This window comes from Anolis carolinensis, chromosome 5, assembly GCF_035594765.1.
Source record: "Anolis carolinensis isolate JA03-04 chromosome 5, rAnoCar3.1.pri, whole genome shotgun sequence".
Taxonomy (NCBI): domain Eukaryota; kingdom Metazoa; phylum Chordata; class Lepidosauria; order Squamata; family Dactyloidae; genus Anolis; species Anolis carolinensis.
In genome coordinates this window covers 100900510-100925166 of record NC_085845.1, presented here as the reverse complement: position 1 = coordinate 100925166, position 24657 = coordinate 100900510, and the positions used below count along the sequence as shown (strand labels likewise).

Genomic DNA, 24657 nt, shown 5'->3' with positions numbered 1-24657 from the left:
ATGTGGTTTCATCAGTTGCTTCCTCTGCACCTAGCTGCAGAGGAAGCAACTGTAGCTGCACGCAATAACATCCTGCGGAAACTGACTGGCAGCGCATGGGGTGCAGACCCACAAGTAGTAAGAACATCAGCCCTGGCCTTGTCTTTCTCAACTGCAGAGTATGCCTGTCCTGTTTGGCACAAGTCTGCCCATGCAAAGCAGGTGGACATAGCACTGAATGAAACATGCAGAATCATCACGGGATGCCTTAAACCTACACCTGTTGATAAACTCTACAAGTTAGCTGGCATTGCCCCTCCTGACGTGCGACGGGAAGTTGCTGCTAACGGTGAGAGAAAAAAGGTTGAACATTGTGAAAGCCACCCACTGCATGGCTATCACCCTCCTCCCACCAGACTCAAATCAAGGAAGGGCTTCATGAGAACCACCACTCCTCTTGATGTTCCTCCAGCAACAGCAAGGGTGTCTCTCTGGGCAGCTAAACCTGGCAATTCTAACTGGATGGCCCCCCATGAGGGTCTTCCTCCAGGGGCAAACCAAGAATGGGCAACTTGGAAGTCCCTGAACAGACTCAGAAGTGGAGTGGGCAGATCAAAAGACAACTTGGCAAGGTGACACTACCTGGAGGAATCCTCCACCTTGTGTGACTGTGGAGCTGAACAAACAACTCAGCATATGTATGCTTGCCCACAATGCCCTGCCTCATGTACGGAGGAGGAGTTGTTTAAAGCTACAGACAATGCGGTTGCTGTTGCCCGCTTTTGGTCCAAAACTATTTAGTTGCTTGTGATTTCTTTTCTTTTCTATTTATTTCCATTATTTGAAATGTATTTGCTGTACCAATGCTTTTGACACGAAATAAATAAATAAAGTTGCTTCCTCTAGCATGGAGCAAATGTAGTGGCAGTGACAGCCAGGATATTGGAGGTAGTGTACATTGATGGTGCTCATATTGCTCAGTATGATGAAACATGAAGCTTCTATAGGTAAAGGTAAAGGTTTCCCCTGACGCTAAGTCCAGTCATGTCTGACTCTGGGTGTTGGTGCTCATCTCCATTTCTAAGCTGAAGAGCCAGCGTTGTCCATAGACACCTCCAAGGTCATGTGGCCAGCATGACTGCATGGAGCGCCGTTACCTTCCCGCTGGAGCGGTACCTATTGATCTACTCACATTGGCATGTTTTCGAACTGCTAGGTTAGCAGGAGCTGGAGCTAACAGCGGCCGCTCCCGCCGCTCCCGGGGTTTGAACCTGGGACCTTTCAGTCTGCAAGTTCAGCAGCTCAGTGCTTTATCACACTTCGCCACCGGGGTTCCTCGAAGCCTCTATAGTAGAGGGTAATGACTGATCATTCTGTTTTCTTTTAAAACCTTTCCATAGGTGTTTACATTCTAATTGGAGGTGGTGCTCTCATAATGCTTGTTGGTTTCTTGGGGTGCTGTGGAGCAATACAGGAGTCCCAATGCATGCTTGGTTTGGTAAGTAATGATCCTGAGTGACTAAGCTTGAAGCCTCTTGTGAGCTGTAATATAATCGGGGGCAGGGGAGAGGGGGGGGGGAGAGCAGCTATGCTGAAGAATATTTACCTGGAACATTTGCTATTTTTCCCATCTATTGTCTGGCGTCTTCAGCTTCTCTTTGCTGCTGATCCACCCCCTTAATTTTCCATACCAGCAGGCCAGCTGCAGGTGACAAAGTCGAGCCAGAGAAGTCAGGCAAAAGACAAGATATCAACAGCCCCTTCAACGAAATATTTCTCAACACCTCTGGTGCTCTTTGCTCACCATTCAGATGAATCTCCCTACTCTCCACAGTTGAAGAGGCTGCTGATTTCTCACTTTTGCCTGCTTGCTTCAGATCCACTTTGACCCCACCCTCCTCCTCCTTCTGTGATGTACTAAATGTGTGAGAATAAATATTTATTTTCAAATTCTTTTCTTATTGCTCAAAACTCAAATAGTGGATTCCAACCAGCTACTTGTCCTCCTTCTCCCTCTGTGATGTACTAAATGTGTGAGAATAAAAATTTATCTTCAAATTATTTTCTTATTGCTCAAAACTCAAATAGTGGATTCCAACCGGAATAGACCCATTAAGTGTTGACCTATTAAATTCTTATTGATTTCATGGGTCTACTCACGCTCAGACGAAGAGTTGAATTTAAACTATCATATCTCATTTTTTCAACAATTTGTGCTCAGTGCAACTAAAAGTAATAAGAGAGTACCAAAATAATAACTCACGATGATACTTAATGAATCCATTTCCAGCTGAATGGAGAAGCCAATGTACATTAAATTCTGGTCAAGCCAAAATCTCCCTGAAGAGAATTATTTTTATCTGCATTTACGGTGGAGCCCCGGTGGCGGTGTGTTAAAGCACTGAGCTGTTGAACTTGTTAGACCAAAAGGTCCCAGGTTCAAATCCCGGGAGCGGCGGGAGCGGCCGCTGTTAGCTCCAGCTTCTGCCAACTTAGCAGTTCGAAAACATGCCAATGTGAGTAGATCAATATGTACCGCTCTGGCGGGAAGGTAACGGCGCTCCATGCAGTCATGCCGGCCACATGACCTTGGAGGTGTCTACAGACAACTCCGGCTCTTCGTCTTACAAATGGAGATGAGCACCCACCCCCAGAGTCAGACATGACTGGACTTAATGTCAGGGGAAACCTTTACCTTTTACGGTGGAAAAAGAAATTTTCAAACAATGATCTGAGGCAGGGGTCCCCAAACTAAGGCCTGGGGGCCAGATGCAGCCCTCCAAGGTCATTTACCTGGCCCCCACCCTCAGTTTTAGACTTAGGCTTCCCCAAAGTCTGAAATTACTTGAAGGCACCCACACTTGCCATTGAAATCCTGATAGGTTTGCGTTGGTTAATTTTTTTAAAAATATATTGTATTGTTCTTTCATTGTTGTTGTTATTGTTGTTGTTTTTGCACTACAAATAAGACATGTGCAGTGTGCATAGGAATTTGTTCGTATTTTTTTTTTCAAATGATAATTCAGCCCCTCAACAGTCTGAGGACCATGAACCGGCCCTCCACTTAAAAAGTTTGAGGACCCCTGATCTTAGGTTTTAATCATTGGAACAGCATCACTGAAAATGTCTTTTAACTACTCTGTAAAAGAACCTCCTTGGAAAAGCATGAGACATGAGGAAAGGCACAGACAATCCCCTTAATACCACAGTAAATAAACATTTTCCTAATGTACTGGCCTGCAGATTCTTAAAAAATGTGTTAATGGTAGTAATGCATGCACTGCTCAGCAGACCTATAGTAGTTTTCCATTATTTATCTTTCAGATTATGGATGCTGCTTGACTAAATTCTAACATTCTTTCAGTGAATTGCAGCTTATGTTTTCATAGCTGTTGTAATGCATTCTGTGAAACATCTGCCCTTTGTTTAGGTACACTGAAACCTTGTCTTACTGTAAATAAGCTTTCCTTTTACCTACTCAGCCAATCCCACAACACCCCAGCCCAGTCCCCTTTAGGAAGAATTACAGTCTAGCATACATATGGAAACTCTCACTTTTCCAAGACTCCTGATCATATCCTTCCACTGCACAAATTGAAGAGTAGCCCATCCCCTGGACTTATGTATATCAGCTGAAGAGTCAAAATCAGAACTCATCCAAGTGACTTTATCTCCAGATAGTTATTGACAGACTGTATGCAAACTGTTTACAGTGGGTAGCTGGTTGTCTCTATTTTCTTTCATGTGCTAGAGCAGGGGTCCTCAAACTTTTTAAGTGGAGGGCCGATTCATGGTCCCTCAGATTGTTGAGGGGCCGAATTATCATTTGAAAAAAAAAAAAAGAACAAATTCCTATTCTCACTGCACATGTCTTATTTGTAGTGCAAAAAAACAAACAAACCCCAGCAACAATTACTTATTTATTTATTTACTACATTTATGCCCCACCCTCTCTCACCCCGAAGGGGACTCAGAGCAGCTTACAAGTTGTATGTACATACAATATATTATATTATTAGCATAGCACAATATTAGCATTATATATTACTATATTGTACTATACCATTATACCGTAATATTATTAGTAATATTACATTTAATATATAATATAAAATTAATATTATTATATTATACAATATTATTATATTGTATTATTATTATTATTAGCTGCCCTGAGTCCCCTTTTGGGTGAGAAGGGTGGGGTAGAAATACTGTAATAAATAAATAAATATTATATTGTATTACATTATAATATTATTATCAATATTATATGTATACACAATATATTAGATTACTACCATATCATTCATTAACAATATTGGTAAATGAAAGAACAATGCAATATTTAAAAATAAAAATAATTTTAACCAACATACTGTAAACTTATCAGGATTTCAGTGGGAAGTGTGGGCCTGCTTCTGGCCAATGAGATCATCAAGTAGGATTGTTGTTGTTGTGCCTTCAAGCCATTTCAGCCTTTGGGTGAGCCTATGTCTAAAACTGTGGGCGGGGGCCAGGTAAATGGCCTTGGAGGGCCGCATCCGGCCCTCGGGCCTTAGTTTGGGGACCCCTGTGCTAGAGTATAATAGGCCACTCACTGAGTACAACACTCAACATAATGTAATGCTGCAATCTGCATGGCATATCATAAGGTACTGATTCTGACAAGGGGCACATCTACCCTGACCACTGACAAGACCCACAACAATGAAGCAGCTCTGTTGTGACTAAGCAACACATGGAGCTGATACACATTAAAACAGGCCAAAGCTGCTTAACGTGGCCTTGAGCTGCCTTAACCAAAGTTGCGAGTTGCTCTGATTTTTCTCCCAGAATTGAAAGCAAACTACACTTTTGTAAACATGTATACAGTTGGTATGGTTCAGCCACAACTGTTTACACAGCCATTCTGTGTTCAAGTGGCCCAAGGACACGAAATGGCACTCACCATCTCATCCTAATAAAAAATTGAAGCCTACCTTTCATGCCCCCCTCCCAAAAAATACTGGAATGACCTGCCCTAAGAGCTCTGACAGTTAAATAAGCTATCAGAATTTAAAACACGTCTGAAGACCGACCTCTTCTGGCAGGCCTATTCAGACAGTTTTAATCATGAATTTTAATCTTGTGTTCTGTGTTTTAATCTCTGCTCTGTGTGTTTTAATATATATTTTATAGAAATACATTTTAACATGCATATTTTATAGAAATACATTTAATATGTGTATTTGTAGAATTTTTTCAATGTTTATGTGTTTTAACCATGCTGTAACCCGCTTCGAGCCACAAGCAGAGGCGGGTAAGAAATAATAATAATAATAATAATAATAATAATAATAATAATAATAATAATAATTAGTATTATAGCTGGATTGTGATATTTTGACTATCATAATCCTTTGCATGCACACTCACTGAACAAAGTGCTCACTAGCATTGGTTTTAGCTCTGGGCCCATCCGCCTGCAGTAGGTGGATAATACTGGCCTTCCTTTAAGAATGAATTTGTCAAATGCAAGTGGTTTGAACAGTAACCTGATTACACCTTTCTTTCTGTGTTTCTCTCCCCCTAGTTTTTTACTTTTCTTCTCGTGATTTTTGGTCTTGAAGTAGCGGCTGCCATCTGGGGATTTGCAAACAAGTCAATGGTAGGTCATTATCTTCTATATCAAGTCATGTAGCCTTTCACATGTTATTGGGCTGCATCTCCCAACATTCCTTATCATTGTTTATTCTGGCTAGGTTTATGTTATTGTTTCTACAATTTTTGAATTTTGTGTGTTGCACCTTTGAGTGCTTTGTAAGCTGCCCCAAATCCTTCTGGGAGATGGTGGTGGGGTATGAATAAAATATTATTATTATTATTATTATTATTATTATTATATTATAGGCACAGCAAACAAGATAGATATGCTGGATTTCGTATCACAAAATCACAAGTCGAACCCTTCCCAAGTGTCTAGGACTGTGTGATATATTTTCGGATGATGCACGCAGATCCCATTATTATTATTATTAATATTATTATTATTATTATTATTATTATTATTATTATTATTATTATTATTATTAGGAGTTTCAACTTGACAGTGCCTGGAAGGGCATATGACTCATATACCTTTTCTGACTAGGAAAAGTTTTAAAGGAATGGCAGTTAATAAACTACCCACTCAAAGCCTAAAACCAATGGACAGCAAACAAGAATTGATTGTAGGTGTTGAGCCATTATTTCAGTCCCAATCCATACTAGAACGGATCCCAAAATATCCATATTTCTTTCTGCAATTGATTCTGTTAAGTTTTTGGTGGTTCCCACACCAAAAGAAGCAAGTATATAGTCTTCTGCTGTCAAGGACAGAACGCCACAAGATTCAAAGTAACAGAGTTTATTAGATTACAGAACTCAAAAATGCCCGTAAAACACAAGGGCCAGGCAGTTTTTGCCTTTAGGAGCAAAAAGGGGCAAAAGTAAATGTTCAAAAGATAAACCGGATTAAACCGGAGTTTAATCCGGGTAAAAACAAACTGCTTGCTTCAGCCTGGGTATAAACGAAACGAAAGCCAAGGAACAAAAGATACAAAGAATGCAACTAATTGGCAGCAGATTCCTCTCTGCTGCCAACACTGTGCTTAGAGTAACTTGCGTCGCTCCCCCACACACACAGCAGACAGGATCTCCAACACGAGTAAATCAGCCAAGGATTGTAGCAGTTGAGTAGACCAGTTCCGTTCCGTAGATCAAAGCCAGAAGCAGACGTTTGTAGTTTTTCCAAGTCCAAGAAGGGGGGAAGACAAGCCGTGGTCAGTTCAGTCCGAGTTCTCAAAGCAGGAGATGGCGTCCGTCAAGAAGACGACGGAGGGTCAAGCTAATAAGAGTAAGCACAGGTTTGCACAAACAAATGCCCACACAATCCCTCCCGCCGTCTGACCCTGGATTCCAATCAACTTACGTCACAGCACAGGAAAGCACACAAGTCTTCAGGGAAGCGTCCCACACACACACGGATCCCAAGCGTTTGCCCAGATTACCTTGCCCAACGCAATTTGCAATTGCTCTCAAGCCCCATTTTATGCCAGTTACAAATCTTCATCACTGTCAGCTGTCCTCCTTAACCCGGGCGTTTCCTCATCACTTTCCTCGTCAGAGCTGGAACACCTCTGACTACGCCCAACAGCATCTCCAGCTGTGGATCCCGTCCCATCCCTCCAGCTAAACCATGGGTCTAATCCTGAAGGTCCCCATTCATCTTCTGTCCCATCATGGCCAGTGGCACCCACTTCCTCCCTTACCCGAGTCCAATCCATCTCATCCTCCTCTGAGCTAACCAGCCCCTCCTCCATTCTCTCCGTAAACCCTTCGAAAGACTCCTCGTCAGATGGTGCTGCAAATATGTCTCGCAGTCTTTTTCTCTCTCGCTCCTCGAGAGTATCTGACTCTCGAGGAGTCTTACGCCCACGTCTGTCAGTAACAGAGCCATGAGGCTCAATCATAACATCTGCCAAGTTAAACTCTGTTCTCAACAAGGTGGAGGACTGTTTTAATATCTGTTCTGAAGTGCAAGTTGTAGAAGTGAAAAAATAGTTTTAGCTATAGTCGGCTTCAGGTAGAAAGTAACACTGTGACTGTGTTTGATGGAGCTCCACTTGCTGTTGTATAAGTCGACCTTGTGTATTAGTTTTGGAGTCAAAGTTACAGATTTTTATATGACCCATGGATAAATTGAGGTTCATTCAGGGAAGAAGGGAAACCTCTGATCCCACCTTAAGGGGACTGCTGCCCCTGGCCACTGCTGTCGTTTCCCTCCCAGGCAGGCAAAAAAGCCAGAAGTAGTACCATGATGGAGAAAGTAGAGCAGTGGTTCTCAACCTGTGAGTCCCTAGATGTTTTGGCCTTCAACTCCCAGATACCCTAACAGCTGGTAAACTGGTTTAGATTTATGGGAGTTGTAGGTCAAAACACCTGGGGGCCCACAGGTTGACAGTCACTGAAATAGAGGGAGAATGTGCTTCTTTCAGGTTATTCCAGAATTGACAAAACTTCTCTTTCATGACTCTTTCCTTTTTTGATATATGTTAAGGTACAGTACTCACACTCACCCATGGATAGGCTGGCCTAGGTTTTTTGGGGTTGATTTATTTACTAAAAAGTCTTGACTTATACATGAGTATATATGGTATATCCATGATGTTACATTCCTTAAGCTGTAGTCCACCCTAAGGCTGTCTTGTAACTCATGACCCCATTCCCCGGGTCACCCTTTTTCTGGTAATAAAACAGTTTGATTTCCCTGCTCGAATTGTTAATAGCCCCCTCCTCTTCATACTGCTTAACATTCAAAAATCAGTTTCTCAAAACCAAAGACCCAGTCACTTCTAGTGTTTTTAAAGCGTTTTGGCAACTCAAAGGCTGCTAGAAGAACCTGGGGCAGAAATTGCCCCCAGATTCACTGAGGTTTGTCCTCTCCTAGTTCAGTCATTCAGATATAGTGATAGTTTAGTCTTAGGCCTCTTCCACACAGCTGAGTAAAATCCCACATTATCTGCTTTGAACTGGAATATATGGCAGAGTGGACTCAGTTAACCCAATTCAAAGCAGATATTGTGGGATTTTCAGCCTTGATATTCTGGGTTGTATGACTGTGTGGAAGGGCCCTTAGATCTGCATGGGACCTGAGGAGCAAATTGGGGGGGGGGGGAGGGTCATGTTTTTCTTTTTCAAGATTAGGAAGCATATTTCAGTGGTTCTCTTATTAAAAAATATAATTGACATTTGGTCATTCCTGAGATGAATTCTTATCTCTCATTTTTTTAGGTTGCTGATAATGTGAAGAATTTTTATGATTCAGTATATAAAAAAAGAAGTGAACCTTCTGCCAAAGAAACTCTGAGAGCTCTTCAACATGCAGTAAGTCAGTTCTCTTATGCTGGTTTTTTGTCTTTACACTTTGCCGTTATAAAAGATGGGGTTACTGCTTTTTTACTCCTTGAGTTTCCCTTTTCCTTCCCAACATCCTCTGTAGTTGATGTTACATCCACAAAAAGCATTAACATAATATAAATCCACTTCAGATTCAGTATAGAAGTGGGTTTATATCAAAAACACTCATGCAAAAACAAAAAACTGTTAGTTTTAAATTTGTTGCGATGTTCCTTTTCTTCTCCCCCTCTCTTCCTCTTTTTTATGCTGCACTGCTACTTTTTAAGAAACTTTTTGCAACATTCACTTTTTTCTTTTTTTGTATCCTTTTAAAAGTATGATAACTGGTAGGTTGTGAAGAAGGTTAAGGGATAAAAATGAGGGGCCAAGGACTGCAGAGTTAGATAAAGAGTGCTCTTAAGGTAGGACATTTGGGCTATAAAATATCCATAATTATGGAAATGGATAAGCAAGAAAGCTTTATCCAATTAGTAATCCCCAACTGGATCACTGAGGTTTCTATCAGCATTGCAACAGTTTAGATCAGAGTTGTAGTGGCTATTTACATAGGACTGGGGTTCCATGTGCATTAGTTGGATATCAGCAAGATAAAAGACTTATCATAATTTAATGAGTTCTTGAGAAGTCTATTGTGCAGAAGACTTCAGTACTTTCCAGGATTTTCTACAGGTAAGTCTTAACATAACCCTTAAAATTACTTGACAAAGCTCTCCTACTTTGGGTATTTTGACTTAGGGCATAGCTACACTCTCCTTAAGTCAGTTGCAAACCGGTATTGAAGAAAGTGGGTTCACTCTTCATATGATTACATAGGAAATTCTGGAACCAGTTTGATGGTGGTTCCATAGCTCACATATGACTGATGCACATTAAGGGCATCCTTTTACAGCCTTTTGTGGGATTTTGTTGTCTAGCTGCAGCAGTGATGCTAGCTTTGAACTGCATGAAATGGTCAGTGTAGATTAGTTAACTATTTCCAGAAAATTTCCTTTTGAATTGCAACTTCCTTTTTCTAATTTTTTTTTTGCATGCTGTAGCTAAACTGCTGTGGCTATACTGGAGCTATTGAGGCGGCATTTCTAGACACCTGCCCCAAACAAGATCTTTCTGAAATGCTTAAATTACAGGTACGTATGAATAATCCTCTGCACTGAAAAAGTCTATGTTTTACCTCTGTGTGTAACTATGCATTGAGTTTAATATAACTCTTTGACACTCATCAAAGGCTTATGGACTTATTTCTGGAATCATCTGTACTGACCAATTAGGTTAGTTAGTGTGTAACTGCATCAGCCCTGTGGTGGCTTAATGTGGCTTTACCCTGGCCACAACAAAGTCAGGAAAAATCCCAAATCCTGACCTAGGATTCAGGTTGTCCCCCAACTTAAAGGCAGTAAAACCAGTTGGACTGGATCCTAATCAGAACCAGCCACAACTGGCTTGACTGCCATCCTACTTTTCCCAGGCTCAGGTAACCCGGATACATGGGATGGCAATCCCCTATGTCCTGTCTCCTCCCCACCCCACAACTGTTTATGTATGCATGGGTACATCTGAAATTTGGAGATGCATGAATGCAAGACTTTCATAATCCTGTCAGTGAGCAACTATTCAGAAACATGGGTGGCGTGGAGAAAAAGAATGGTGAAAAATATTTCTTAAGATTCCGTTCAGCTATCCTTAACTATACTATTGAATTAGTTAAGTTAGTTAAGGATAGTTGAACAGAACCTTAAGAAATATCTTCCTTCTTTACTTCCTTAACTATACTATCTGGAGCCCCTGGTGGTGCAATGGATTAAACCCTTATGCCGGCAGGACTGCTGACTAAAAGGTTGGCGGTTCGAATCCGGGGAGTAGGGTGAGCTCCCGTCTGTCAGTTCCAGCTGCCCATGCAGGAACATGAGAGAAGCTTCCCATGAGATGGTAAAACATCTGGGCATCCCCTGGGCAACGTCCTTGCAGACAACCTATTCTTTCACACCAGAAGTAACTTGCAGTTTCTCAAGTCATTCCTGACATGAAAAAAAACTATACTAGTTTGTAAAAATGAGGGAAACTAACCAATCACCTCTTTTTGCACTCTTATCACAAAATAAAGAGGTCAGACAACATGTGTATGATATAAATGGACCAACATTTGACCATTCTATTTAATAACTTATTGTAACTACTGCAATCTGCAAAAAAAGAGGCACTTAAATCCTCCTAATTGATAGGTGGATAGTCATAATCCCAAGGCCATCTCAACCTACCACCCCTGGGCCAGCACCTAAACCTGAAGGCAATCCAAATTATCATGGCCGCTCGCTCTGGTCATTTTAAAATGGAGGATGCTCTCTCTCAAACCTTGAGATGTCCCCATTCTAGCCCTAAGGGGAGTCCCATTCCCAGCAACACAAGCCATGGCACCCAGAGTTTGTTCCAGAAGCCCACCTATGAAGATTTTTGTCATGCCACAAAAGGTAGTTCTTTTTTTGTGTGTGTGTGCCATTGGGTTTATTCCAAAAGGCTAGCCTTGTAAATTAATGCAAATTAAATTTACACAGGCCTCATCCTAGTTTTTTAGGTTTCAAGCTTTGCCATTGGACATTAAAAAACTAATGGAACATTCAGCTTACTGTCTGACCCAATGATGGATATGCGTGTGGCATCATTTTTGCTGTAGTCTTCTTTACAGTGCAAAGTACATGAAGTCTATATTTCAGGAATAGAAGAGAGGGACGAAATGGAGGAGGAAAGATTTTCAGACAAACAGTTTATGAAAGGATTAAACTTGATTTGAGCTATAATTTGAAGAATGAGAGAGTGGCCACAATGTTGGTATTGTATTTACAACCCTGTAGATAAGGCATGGGCAAACTTTGGCCCTCTGAGTGTTTTGTACTTTAACTCCCACAATTCCTAACAGCTGGTAAGCTGACTGGGATATCTAGGAGTTGGCGCCCAAAACACTTGGAGAGCCGAAGTTTGCCCATGTCCGATCTACAGTGTTGTTAGTACAGTACCAACATTGTGGCCTCTCTCTCGTTCGTTCGTGCCTGCTGTAGATGTTATATAACCATTTGAACATCAGTTTTATTGGCCTTTATCTAGAATTTAACATGAACAGAGTGCTGGAGGAATAATAAAAGGACATTTAGAGTAAATAGAAGCTTGAAATGAATGTGACCTTAGCCAATAAAATAATTCTTTCTGAGCTACTTTATTTTCTGCTCATTCTTTGAGCTGTCAACTATGAAAATATTACCTCCATATCTGTTACCTCTAGCCCCTTCCTGTCCATTTACACAATATGATTGTTTCCCATGGCCCTTTTGGACACAAATCTCAATCATGGTTCATTATATCAGTTTCTGAGAAGAGTCAAAAAAGCAGAATGAGTGTGACTTTCTGGCTCTGGGTGATATAGCTGGTGTAAAAAGGTAAAAGTTTTCCCTTGACATTGAGCCTAGTCATGCTCATCTCCATTTCTAAGATGAAGAACTGGCGTCGTCCATAGACACCTCCAAGGTCATGTAGCTGGCATGACTGCATGGAGTGCCATTACCTTCCCGCTGGAGTGGTACCTATTGATCTACTCACATTTGCATCTTTTCGAGGTACTAGGTTGGCAGAAGCTGGGGCTAACAGTGGGAGCTCCCAGGATTCGGACCGCCAACCATTCAGTTAGCAAGTTCAGTAGCTCAGTAGTTTAATCTGCTGCACCACCAAGGACTCCTATAGTTGGGATAACACTAGTTAAAAGTGGGGACATAAAGGAGACATATGGGAAGAAAGAAAAGGCTATTTCCTTGTGGGTCTTGGGAGGGCTTCAAACTTACTTCCTATCTATTTTTTCAGATACTTTCCCATTAAATACAGACATCTAAGTTATTCTGCATAGCTTGGATGACTTAAGGAGCTGCCATGGAATATAGACATTGCACTGACTTTTTCCTACAGTAGACATGATTATAGAATTCTCAATAGCTGCTTTGTGTTTTAGTGGCCAGACTGCCTTATAGTGAACTTTTTGTTCCACAGTTGAAAGAACAAAATTTGAGTTGAGCCTTCAGATGGGTGATAAATCTTGGCTTGAAATGCCTTTGACCCCGCCCCCTTGTTGCATTCTCAAAGCAGTATTGTGCTGCTGCTCTGTGAAACTTGTTCTGCAGCTTTCACTGCCCTGAAACGTTAGTCATGGAAGCAACAAACAATTATTGGCAGAACATTTCTCACATTTTTGCCAAGGATGGACAAACTGGTTCAGTTTGCACAGAGAAAATTAATCCTACAGTGCAAGCTTCCCCCTTCGTCTTTCCTGTCCTCTTCTTCCTGTTTTGCTTATTTGACATGGGAATTGCCCATGAACATGAGGTGCATCACTAAAGGAAGTGTTTTGGGAGACACCTAGTGAGAGGGACACTAAGGCCGGACTGCATCACATATAAACCTTTAGGTTGGGCATAAGATCAACATAATCAATGAGATGTATGCTTCATGATCTAGTAAAAATCTAGCAAAGTCTTCGTTGTCCAGTATTGTAATTATAATTTCTCTTCTAGTCATGTCATGCAGCTATTGACGACTTCTTCACCACAAAACTGAACGTGATTGGAGCAGTGGGCATTGTTGTTGGCGTGGTGATGGTACGTTGTGCCTTTTACCTTTACCTATGGAGAAATGTGATATAATAAAAAGTAATTCTTAATTTATTCAAACATGTAAAGGAAGCATGGCATCCCTAAACTGATGGGTTATAGATAGCACATGGGTAAATTAGAAATCTAAAAACACAAGAAGCCTTGCAATTTTTTTGTAGTGTTGAACAGTTGACGGGTGTGAATGATATTTAGAGTCAAGGGCAAGTAAATTCTTCATGGTGGCCGGATTGGGCGCTTAGGATGCAAAGTGCTGTGTACAGATTTTATTTAAGGAAACAGCACCAGGTTGTAGTCAAGGCAGATTAATGTCCAGATGAGCTGGAATGAATGCAAGCATCAGAAACATGGATCTGGGAAAAGTTATTTCAACATGCATGGGCAATTTTGGCTAGATTTCTATAGTATGCCCATTGGACTGCCTTCTAGCCTTTAATACAGTGGTTCTCAACCTGTGGGTCCCGAGATGTTTTGGCCTTCAGCTCCCAAAAAGCCTAACACCTGGTAAACTGAAAGTTCTGAGAGTTGTAGGCCAAAATACCTAGGCACCCACAGATGCTTTAATATAAGAAGATCCTTCTCCTTTAAGGACTTCTTACAAATGTTGACATTGACTAGTTTTACAAAACAATATAGTGCCATTTAGCTATGTTGTGCTGGACTCATTAATCTGCTTTATATTTGCAATGTGAGTCACTTTTAAGATTTATGACACAGGCTGGCAATGCAACAACAAAAATGTGTGTTTGTTGACAGATCTTTATTGGGCTGAATCACTATGTTTTCAGTCACAACTACAGTAGTTTCACTTATCCAACACTCGCTTATCCAACATTCTGGATTATCCAATGCATTTTTGTACTCAATGTTTTCAATACATCGTGATATTTTGGTGCTAAATTCGTAAATACAGTAATTACTACATAGCATTACTGCATATTGAACTGCTTTTTCTGTCAAATTTGTTATATAACATGATGTTTTGGTGCTTAATTTGTAAAATCATAACCTAATTTGATGTTTAATAGGCTTTTCCTTAATCCCTCCTTATTATTCAACATATTCTCTTATCCCAACATTCTGCTGGCCTGTTTATGTTGGATAAGTGAGACTCTACTGTAATTCCAAACATCAAAGATCACACCATTTTTGTCTCGCTGATCTGTATCAATCTCTTGAAGTAATTTTCTGCACATGTTTCTTTTTCAGATCTTTGGTATGATTTTCAGCATGATCCTTTGCTGTGCTGTTCGTAGAAGCAGAGAAATGATTTAACACCATCTCGGTGGGCCCCATTCCTGTATACAAGGAATTTGTGACTATTAAATCAGCATTCCTAAAGGCAGTTCTTAAATTAATATGTATATTTAATTATTGATTTCATACTGATGTTCTTAAATTTTGCTGATGTTTATAAAAACTTTAAAGGAATCTGCTATTGAAAAATTACCAACAACTTGTATATAAGGTTTTTATCTCTAAAATTGTTTTTCTTTCTTCAAACTTACAACTGGCATTGTAACTTGTATTGAAGAATATTTGATACTTAATAAAGTTTTAACAACACATAACTCCTTAAATTTTATTTCCTCTTCAGTGTACTGATTCTGTTGTGAGAGAAGTTGACTTGCTTTCTTATACAATGTTTTAGAGAGTCTTCTAAGACAAATACCGAAACCCTTACAGTGCTACAGATTTTCTTCCTTATGAGAGCAGCTCAAACCCTTGTTCAACATGACAGTAATAGACCTTGGAAAATGACCTGAATTACGTGATTTTAATTCTTGTTTTAATGTTATGTTTTAATTGGATGGTTTAAATGTTTTTGTTTATTCATTGATGTATGGATGTACACATGCAGCATTTAATTGTTGCCTTTGTAAGTCCCCTTTGGGGTTGAGAAAGGTGGGATACAACTGTGGTAAATAAATAAATATTTACTTAATTTATATTCTGCTCTTCTCACCCTTCAGAAGACTCAGAGTGGAGTAAATATACAGCATATATTTAGACAAACATTCAATGTCTCAATCATATAACTATTAAAAATATAACATAAAATCATTAGAACAGTAGACATAAACAATTTAAACCAGTAACATTAAACATAATCCAATACACAATTACCACATTGCACCAATCCTTAATCATAATTGAGCTGCTTCAATTCCAACCATGTTGTGAGAGGACGTTAGATTGCATTTCTGTCACTCTCTAAAAGCCTATTTGAATAGCCAAGTCTTAAATTGTTTCCTAAATGCCAAGAGGAAGGGAGCCGATCTGATTTCACTAGGAAAGGAGTTTCACAGCCAAGGGGCCACCACCTAGAAAGCTCTGTCCCTCATTCTCGCCAATTGTGCTTTCGAAGGCGGTGGGACTGACAGCAGGACCTCCCCATCAGATCTTAGTGCTCAAACTGGTTCATAAAGGGAGATGTGTTCAGATAGGTAAGCTGGACTGGAACAGTCTCTATGTTAGCCAGAAATTTTGCCTGATGTTATCCAGAAAGGGGGAAACCATCAAAATAACTTCCAGCTCGCTTCCTAAATTCCTAAGCATTGTATTTGACTTTACCCAAGGTACCATCCCCTCTTCCTAAGTGTTAGCAACATTTCCAAACAGTTGCTAAAGTCAGACCCATGTAGAATGTGTTACAGTAATCCATGCTGGATGTAAACGAATGCATGCTTCACTGTAGCCAGAATATCTGGTGATATCTGGTGATAACTGTGCAGTCCACCACCGAATTTTAGGCATCATGCTCAGTTCTGAATCCAGGAGTTTGCCCGAACTAGAAATCTGAGATTTCAGGGCAAGTAACCCCATCTAGCACAGACTGACTTGTTTTCCCCTGATCTGCCTTTTAAATGCCCAGAAACACATTTGTCTTGTCTTGATTAAATATTACCTTCTTACAACCATAGCAGGCACTGGTTTAGCACGGAGGCAGCTTCCTTGGAATTTGATGAAAAAGAGAGATTGTGGAGGTTATCATCAGTATACTGGGAACACTGAACCTCCAAATTCAAGATGACTCACTCAGTAGTTTCATAAATATTAAATAGCATGGGAAATCAAAGGAAGCCCTGAGGGACACCACAAAGTAGTGGCTAGGGTGTCAAAAAGTCACCCAAAGTATCACTGTCTGAATCCACCCCTCCAAGAGGGACTGGAAGCCCTGTGGAAGAGTTTTCTCAAGTTGAATGCCATAGAGGGATTTTCTCACAAGTCCCTCACTAAATGTCATGCAAAACACCCCCGTCAGCCATTTCAGATTGCCAAACCAGAACTATGTAGAGATCTGGTGACTACTAGTACTTCCCTTAACAAAGTCCCTGACTTTTGTCTTCTCAGCAAATATCCTGACTTCCTGAAATCATGTGCTCAGGTCTCTACATGACCTAGGACAGCGTTTCTCAACCTGGGGATCAGGATCCCTGGGGGGGGGGGTTGTGAAGGGGGTTCAGAGGAGTTGCCAAAGACCAGTATTTTCTGTTGGTTGTGGAGGTTCTGTGTGGAAAGTTTGGCCCAATTCTATAGTTGGTGAGATTCAAGGGGCTCTTTGATTGTAGGTGAACTATAAATCCAAGCAACTGCAACTCCCAAATGTCAAGGTCTATTTTCCCCAAACTCCACCAGTGTTCAAATTTGGGCGTATTGAGCCTTTCTGCAAAGTTTGGTCCAGGTCCAACATTGTTTGAGTCCACAGTGCTCTCTGGATGTAGGTGAACTACAACTCTAAAATTAAGGTCAATGCCCACCAAAACTTTCCAGTATTTTCTGTTGATCATGGGAGTTCTGTGTGCCAAGTTTGGTTCAATTCCATTGTTGGTGGAGTTCAGAATGCTCTTTGATTGTAGGTGAACTATAAATCCCAGCAACTACATTCTTCCAAATGACAAAATCAATTCCCCCCCCCCCCCCCCAACCTCACCAGTATTCAAATTGGGCGTATCGGGTATTCATGCCAAATTTGGTCCAGTGAATAAAAATACATTCTGCATATCCGATATTTACATTACGATTCATAACAGTAGCAAAATGACAGTTATGAAGTAGCAACAAAAATAATTTATGGTTGTGGTTATCACAACATGAGGAACAGTCTTAAGGGGTCCCAGCATTAGGAAGGTTGAGAACCACTGACCTAGGACAAGAGAACAATAAAAAGTTGAGGAGTTCACACACAAGCATTTCTCAGCTCACATAACACTATGTAACACAATTTTAGTTCCTGGATTATAAATGTCATTTCCTAATAGGTTTTGCTATAGTTTATCAATGAATATCTCCCAGTCTCTTAACCAATTCAACATAGCTTGTGGCCACCACAAAAATGAAGTTTCTGGAGTATAACAACTACTTTCAAAGTAAGGATCATACAATTAAACAGGAAATATAACTTTCAAACAAGGAACTGAAAATGTTTCAAATGTTGTTACATAGTGTAATAGCCTTAACCCCACAGACACAAGACCTCCAAGACACAATACAGCAATACAGTGCTGACAAGCAAGCAAGCAAGTCATTTATTTATTTTGGGCATTTTTACCCTGTCTTTCTCCAGTTGGACCTAAGGCGGCTTACAACATGGTTAAAACATCATCCTAACATAAACCATTCATAAAACAAGACATAAAAGTAGTAAATGCCATAAAAAGTAATAAAATCTATAAAAGGTGGTAAAATTGGATTCAATAAAATGCATCTAAAATCCCCAAATAATAGTAATATATAATAAAACTTTATTTATATACCGCTCTATCTCCTCGAGAGGACTCAGGGCGGTTTCCAACATGAACTTAAAAAACATTCAATTGTCAAAAAACACCATACAACAAAGTTAAATATAAAGGTAAAGGTAAAGGTTTCCCCTGACGTTAAGTCCAGTTGTGTCCTACTCTGGAGATTGGTGCTCATCTCCATTTCTGAGCCAAAGAGCTGGTGTTGTCCATAGACACCTCCAAGGTCATGTGGCCGGCATGACTGCATGGAACGCCGTTACCTTCCCGCCGGAGTGGTACCTATTGATCTACTCACATTTGCATGTTTTCGAACTGCTAGGTTGGCAGAAGCTGGAGCTAACAGCGGGTGCTCACTCCGCTCCCCGGGCTTGAACCTGGGACCTTTCGGTCTGCAAGTTCAGCAGCTCAGCGCTTTAACACACTGAGCCATGGGAGGCTCCAAGTTAAATATAGTAAACATAATAAACAACATCATAAGACAGAACCAAAAGATAAACAAACCGACATAAAATTACAAATCCAAATCAATATACTCCATCAAGGATTCAAATAACCATAGAAGCAAGAACTCAGTAAACTCAATTGCTAAAGCTTTGTTGAATAGGAAAGTCTTGACTCCTTTTCTGAAAGACACCAAAGAGGGGGCTGCTCCAATTTCTTCTGGCAGCTCATTCCATAATTTTGGAGCTGCTCTAGAGAAAGTGCCATCTCTAGAGCCCATGCAAGCAAACAACCTTACCACAACAGACAAAGCAACTTAGGACAAACCTGCACAACTTTGGTATGGGCCAAAATTAAAATAGGCTAAAGTTTTTTGGGCCACATGGCCAGAAGCCTGCCCACAGAACCTTTGACGTCCTTCCCACAGCCCTCAGTGTAAGGTGTGATTTAGGAGAACACTGGGTGTGATTCCATGGTCAGGAATACTAAAAGACAAAGGAGTTCACAAAGGTTGGAAGTTTCTGAAAAATGAATTATTGGAGACACTATTTCCAACAGTTGTAATCAGGAGGAGGAATGGGAGGTTATCTAAATAAATGAGAACAGACATGTAAAAAACTTTCAAGCAAGCTAACATTTATAGAAATGGAGCAAAATCACCAAAGAAGAAGGGGAGAGACTAATAGAACATTTGCGATGCTGTATGTTTCATGAAAATCCATGCCCTCTGTAAATGTCCTGCTGGAATGCAATCTCCAGTAAATGCCAATAGGGTGGAGACCGTACCACAGTGCAAAAGTCAGATGGAAAGTAGATTTGCCGCCAAACAACTTTTGGCACCGCTCCCAGATTCAACATGCACCTCCCCCAGAAAAGTGGGGGAGGGATCTAGATGGGGTCTGGAGAGGTCTGATTGAAAGGCCTCTACACGGTGTGTGTAGGAAGGATGTTAGTGACTGGAGGCTGACTGTAAAAACAAGAGGTAAAGGTTAAAAAGGTTTTCCCCTGACGTTAAGTCCAGTCATGTCTGACTCTGGGGGTTGGTGCTCATCTCCATTTCTAAGCCAAAGAGCCGGCGTTGTCCGTAGACAACTCCAAGGTCATGTGGCCGGCATGACTGCATAGAGCGCCGTTACCTTCCCGCCGGAGCAGTGCCTATTGATCTACTCACATTGGCATGTTTTCGAACTGCTAGGTTGGCAGAAACTGGAGCTAACAGCGGCCACTCCTGGGGTTTGAACCTGGGACCTTTTGGTCTCCAGCTCAGTGCTTTTACACACTCCGCCACCGGGGCTCTAAACAAGAGGTAGGGTTTACATCACAAAAGTTACACACAATGGAATGAAAAGGCTGAAAGCCAAGAGAAAAAAAAACAGCAAAATATCCGCTGTCCTAGAATGTGTCCTTCAGAACAGGAGAGAGGTGGGGGCAAATCTCTGTATGAACAAATTTGAAACTTTTGTGCAGAATGACACGGCTCTGCTACCTTCAAGCTTCCCAGTTCCCCCCACACCAGCCAAAGGTAGGCTAGGCAAAACTACGGTTAGGATCTGTAATTGGTTAAGTGAAAGAACCTAGACTGTGCTCATCAATGCTTGCTCTTCATCCTGGAAAGAAGTGACGAATGGAGTGTCATAAGCAGGGTTCCGTCTTGGGCCCCATTCTGTTCAACATCTTTATTAATGACTTAGATGAAGGGTAAGAAGGCATGATCACCAAGTTTGCAGATGACACCAAATTGGGAGGGATAGCCAACACTCCAGAAGACAGGAGCAGAATTCAAAACGATCTTAACAGATTAGAAAGATGGGCCAAAACTAACAAAATGAAGTTCAACAGCGACAAATGCAAGATACTTCACTTAGGCAGAAAAATGAAATGCAAAGATATAGAATGGGGGACATCTGGCTCAACAGCAGTTTGTCGGGGGTCTTTAAATGTGGCCATCTGTCAGGGTTGCTTTGAATGTTATTTTCCTGCTTCTTGGCAGGGGGTTGGACTGGATGGCCTGTGAGGTGTTTTCCAACTCTTTGATTCTATGAAACAGACAATGGCCTCTTGGGATCATTGTAGTGAATCTGAACCTGATGGCCATGACACAGGAAAGGACCACTTTTACCTTACAGAATCCAGATCTAGACAATTTATGTATGTATGTATGTATGTATTTATTTTTTACTACATTTATATCCTGCGGCTTACAAATAATATTTACAATGTATTGTATTATTAGCATAGCACAATATTAGCAATATATATTACTATATTGTACTATACCACTATACTGTAATATTATATATTACACGTAATATATAATACAAAATTAATATTATTATATTGCATTATTAGTATTATATTGTATTACATTATAATATTATTATCAATATTATGTATATATACAATATATTAATTATTATTGTGGAGCCTCCAGTGGCCTAGGGGATAAAAGCCTTGTGACTTGAAGGTTGGGTGGCTTACAAATAATATTTACAATGTATTGTATTATTAGCATAGCACAATATTAGCAATATATATTACTATATTGTACTATACCACTATACTGTAATATTATATATTACACGTAATATATAATACAAAATTATTATTATTATATTGCATTATTAGTATTCTATTGTATTACATTATAATATTATTATCAATATTATGTATATATACAATATATTAATTATTATTGTGGAGCCTCCAGTGGCCTAGGGGATAAAAGCCTTGTGACTTGAAGGTTGGGTTGCTGACCTGAAGGCTGCCAGGTTCGAATCCCACCTGGGGAGAGCGCGGATGAGCTCCTTCTATCAGCTCCAGCTCCATGCGGGGACATGAGAGAAGCCTCCCACAAGGATGGGAAAACATCAAAACATCCAGGCGTCCCCTGGGCAACGTCCTTGCAGATAGCCAATTCTCTCACTCCAGAAGCAACTCCGGTTGCTCCTGACACAAAAAAAATATATTATTGTATATTATATATTATATGTATATATAGTATTATATTATTAGCGTAGCATGTTACTGGGGGGAGGGGCCTCTAGTTGATGGCACAGAAGTCAAGATGGAAATGTCTTCCTGGCTTCTCCTCTTCACTCTAGAATTTGAATGGAATTCAATAGATTCTTGATTTTCTCTTTCTTCTACTCAAGAGCCATGTGAAAGGAAAATGAGTGTAATCTTGTTGGTCTCCTTTGAATCATAGAGCTGGAAGAGACCACATGGGCCATTTAGTCCAACCCCCTGCCATGCAAGGAAAAGCACAATCAAAGCACCCCTGACAGGTGACCATCCAGCTTCTGTTTAAAAGTCTCCAGGGAAGGAACTTTCACCACACTACAAGGCAAAGAGTTCCACTTTTATAAAAGGACACTGTCTTTGGGCTCTTCCACACAGCCATATAACCTCAAATATCAAGGAAGATAATCCACAATATCTGCTTTGAACTGGATTATCTGAGTCCACACTGCCAAATAATCCAGTTCAATGTGGATCTCATATAGCTGTGTGGAAGGGGCCTTTATTTCTCAATTGGCATGTTTGTGCATGCCCAGGGTGTGTGCTTGGGAGCTGCGACTCAGCATGTGTATAAAAGAGCTTGGTTGCTAGTGAGTCATTCCTTTGAGGGGGTGGCAGTGGCAGAAGATGTGCATTTTTTCCAGCTTTTGTTTTGTGCTATGTTTTTTCACTCAACCAGTTGCTAGGAAAGATGTGCACATGTGTATATCTGCCCTTTTTGCTGTTTGTTTATGATAATTTGCTGCTGTGGGGACCCAACCTCTACCAAAAGGGGAGGGGAGTTTGGAAAAAAGGGGGTTGATTAAGTCCCACCATGAACCTCTTTGAAGCTGCTCCATTCAACCCAATAGTAATGAGAAAAACAAGAAACAAACAGCATAGACTTGTGGTCCCCAAACTTTTAAAGCCGAGGACTGGTTCACAGCCTCTCAGACTGTTGGGGATTCAGATTATAGTTTGAAACAAACATGAATGAATTCCTATGCACACTGCACGTATCTTATTTGTATTGGGGGGAAAAAAAAACTATGGAAGAACAATGCAATATTTAAAATGAGTAACATTTTTAACCAACATAAACTTACCAGTGGGGCCCCTGATGGCACAGTGTGTTAAAGCGCTGAGCTGCTGAACTTGCAGACCAAAAGGTCCCAGATTCAAATCCCGGGAGCGGAATGAGTGCCTGCTGTTAGCCCCAGCTCCTGCCAACCTAGCAGTTTGAAAACATGCAAATGTGAGTAGATCAATAGGTACCACGCTAGTGGAAAGGTAACGGCGCTGCTTGCAGTCATGCCGGCCACATGACCTTGGAGGTGTCTATGGATAAGACCGGCTCTTCGGCTTAGAAATGGAGATGAGCACCAACCCCCAGAGTCGGTCACGACTGGACTTAACGTCAGGGGAAACCTTTACCTTTACTTTAACATACCAGTATTTCAATGGGAAGTGTGGGCCTGCTTTTGGCAGATGAGAGTCAGGTTAATTAGGATTGTCATTGTTGTGTGCTTTCAAGTTGTTTCAGATAGAGGGCAATCCTAAGGTGGGAGCCAGGTAAATGACTTTGGAGAGCCACATCCAGCCTCAGTTTGGGGACCCCTGGTCAGGGCCGGCCGGAGATATTTTTTAATGGGAAGCGGGGGTGCTGAAAAGCGCCCCCGCCACCCGCGCCCTGGCCCCGCCCAGCGTGCCCTGGCCCCGCCTCCCACGCTGCGTGGGAGGCGGGGCCAGGGCGATTAGTGAGGGGGGCGGGGCCACAGTTGGCCCCGCCCCCGCCCAGCGTGGCCATTTTGCCCTTAGTAACAAACTAAGGGCAAAAATGGCTTATCTGGCTGTGCGCATGCGCACAGCCAGATAAGCCATTTTTGCCCTTAGTTTGTTACTAAGGGCAAAATGGCCTAGGTGTGCTGTGCGCACGCGCACAGCACACCTAGGCCATTCGGGCCTGACTTCCTGGTCGCGGCCGGCGACCGCCCGGGCGATCGCCGGCCGCGACCAGGAAGTCAGGCCCGAATGGGCTATCTGCGCTGTGCGCACGGGCACAGCGCAGATAGCCCATTCGGGCCTGACTTCCTGGTCGCGGCCGGCGATCGCCCGGGCGGTCGCCGGCCGCGACCAGGAAGTCAGGCCCGAATGGCCTAGGTGTGCTGTGCGCGTGCGCACAGCACACCTAGGCCATTTTGCCCTTAGTAACAAACTAAGGGCAAAAATGGCTTCTCTGGCTGTGCGCATGCGCACAGCCAGAGAAGCCATTTTTGCCCTTAGTTTGTTACTAAGGGCAAAATGGCCTAGGTGTGCTGTGCGCACGCGCACAGCACACCTAGGCCATTCGGGCCTGACTTCCTGGTCGCGGCCGGCGACCGCCCGGGCGATCGCCGGCCGCGACCAGGAACTTCCTGGTCGCGGCCGGCGATCGCCCGGGCGGTCGCCGGCCGCGACCAGGAAGTCAGGCCCGAATGGCCTAGCTGTGCTGTGCGCGTGCGCACAGCACAGCTAGGCCATTTTGCCCTTAGTAACAAACTAAGGGCAAAAATGGCTTCTCTGGCTGTGCGCATGCGCACAGCCAGAGAAGCCATTTTTGCCCTTAGTTTGTTACTAAGGGCAAAATGGCCTAGGTGTGCTGTGCGCACGCGCACAGCACACCTAGGCCATTCGGGCCTGACTTCCTGGTCGCGGCCGGCGACCGCCCGGGCGATCGCCGGCCGCGACCAGGAACTTCCTGGTCGCGGCCGGCGATCGCCCGGGCGGTCGCCGGCCGCGACCAGGAAGTCAGGCCCGAATGGCCTAGCTGTGCTGTGCGCGTGCGCACAGCACAGCTAGGCCATTTTGCCCTTAGTAACAAACTAAGGGCAAAAATGGCTTCTCTGGCTGTGCGCATGCGCACAGCCAGAGAAGCC

The 24657-nt window shown here is 42.0% G+C and overlaps 1 protein-coding gene and 1 long non-coding RNA gene across 2 annotated transcripts in view; one reads left to right on the top strand and one right to left on the bottom strand.

Moving 5' to 3' along the window:
• Window positions 1–15130, top strand: part of cd9 (CD9 molecule) — a 29397-nt gene extending 14267 nt beyond the window's left edge. Inside the window, exons 3-8 of the mRNA XM_062981992.1 lie at window positions 1380–1477; window positions 5552–5626; window positions 8791–8883; window positions 9954–10043; window positions 13464–13547; window positions 14769–15130. Coding sequence (XP_062838062.1) covers window positions 1380–1477; window positions 5552–5626; window positions 8791–8883; window positions 9954–10043; window positions 13464–13547; window positions 14769–14834 — 506 coding nt within the window. The 3' untranslated portion in view covers window positions 14835–15130. The remainder of the gene's footprint in view (window positions 1–1379; window positions 1478–5551; window positions 5627–8790; window positions 8884–9953; window positions 10044–13463; window positions 13548–14768) is intronic.
• On the bottom strand, window positions 12103–23358 carry LOC134299349 (uncharacterized). Its single transcript, XR_010006537.1, has 2 exons — window positions 22849–23358; window positions 12103–13571 (listed from the first exon to the last, which is right to left on the bottom strand). It is a non-coding gene; the product is annotated as an uncharacterized LOC134299349 (long non-coding RNA).
• Between the last annotated feature and the right edge of the window lie 1299 nt (window positions 23359–24657).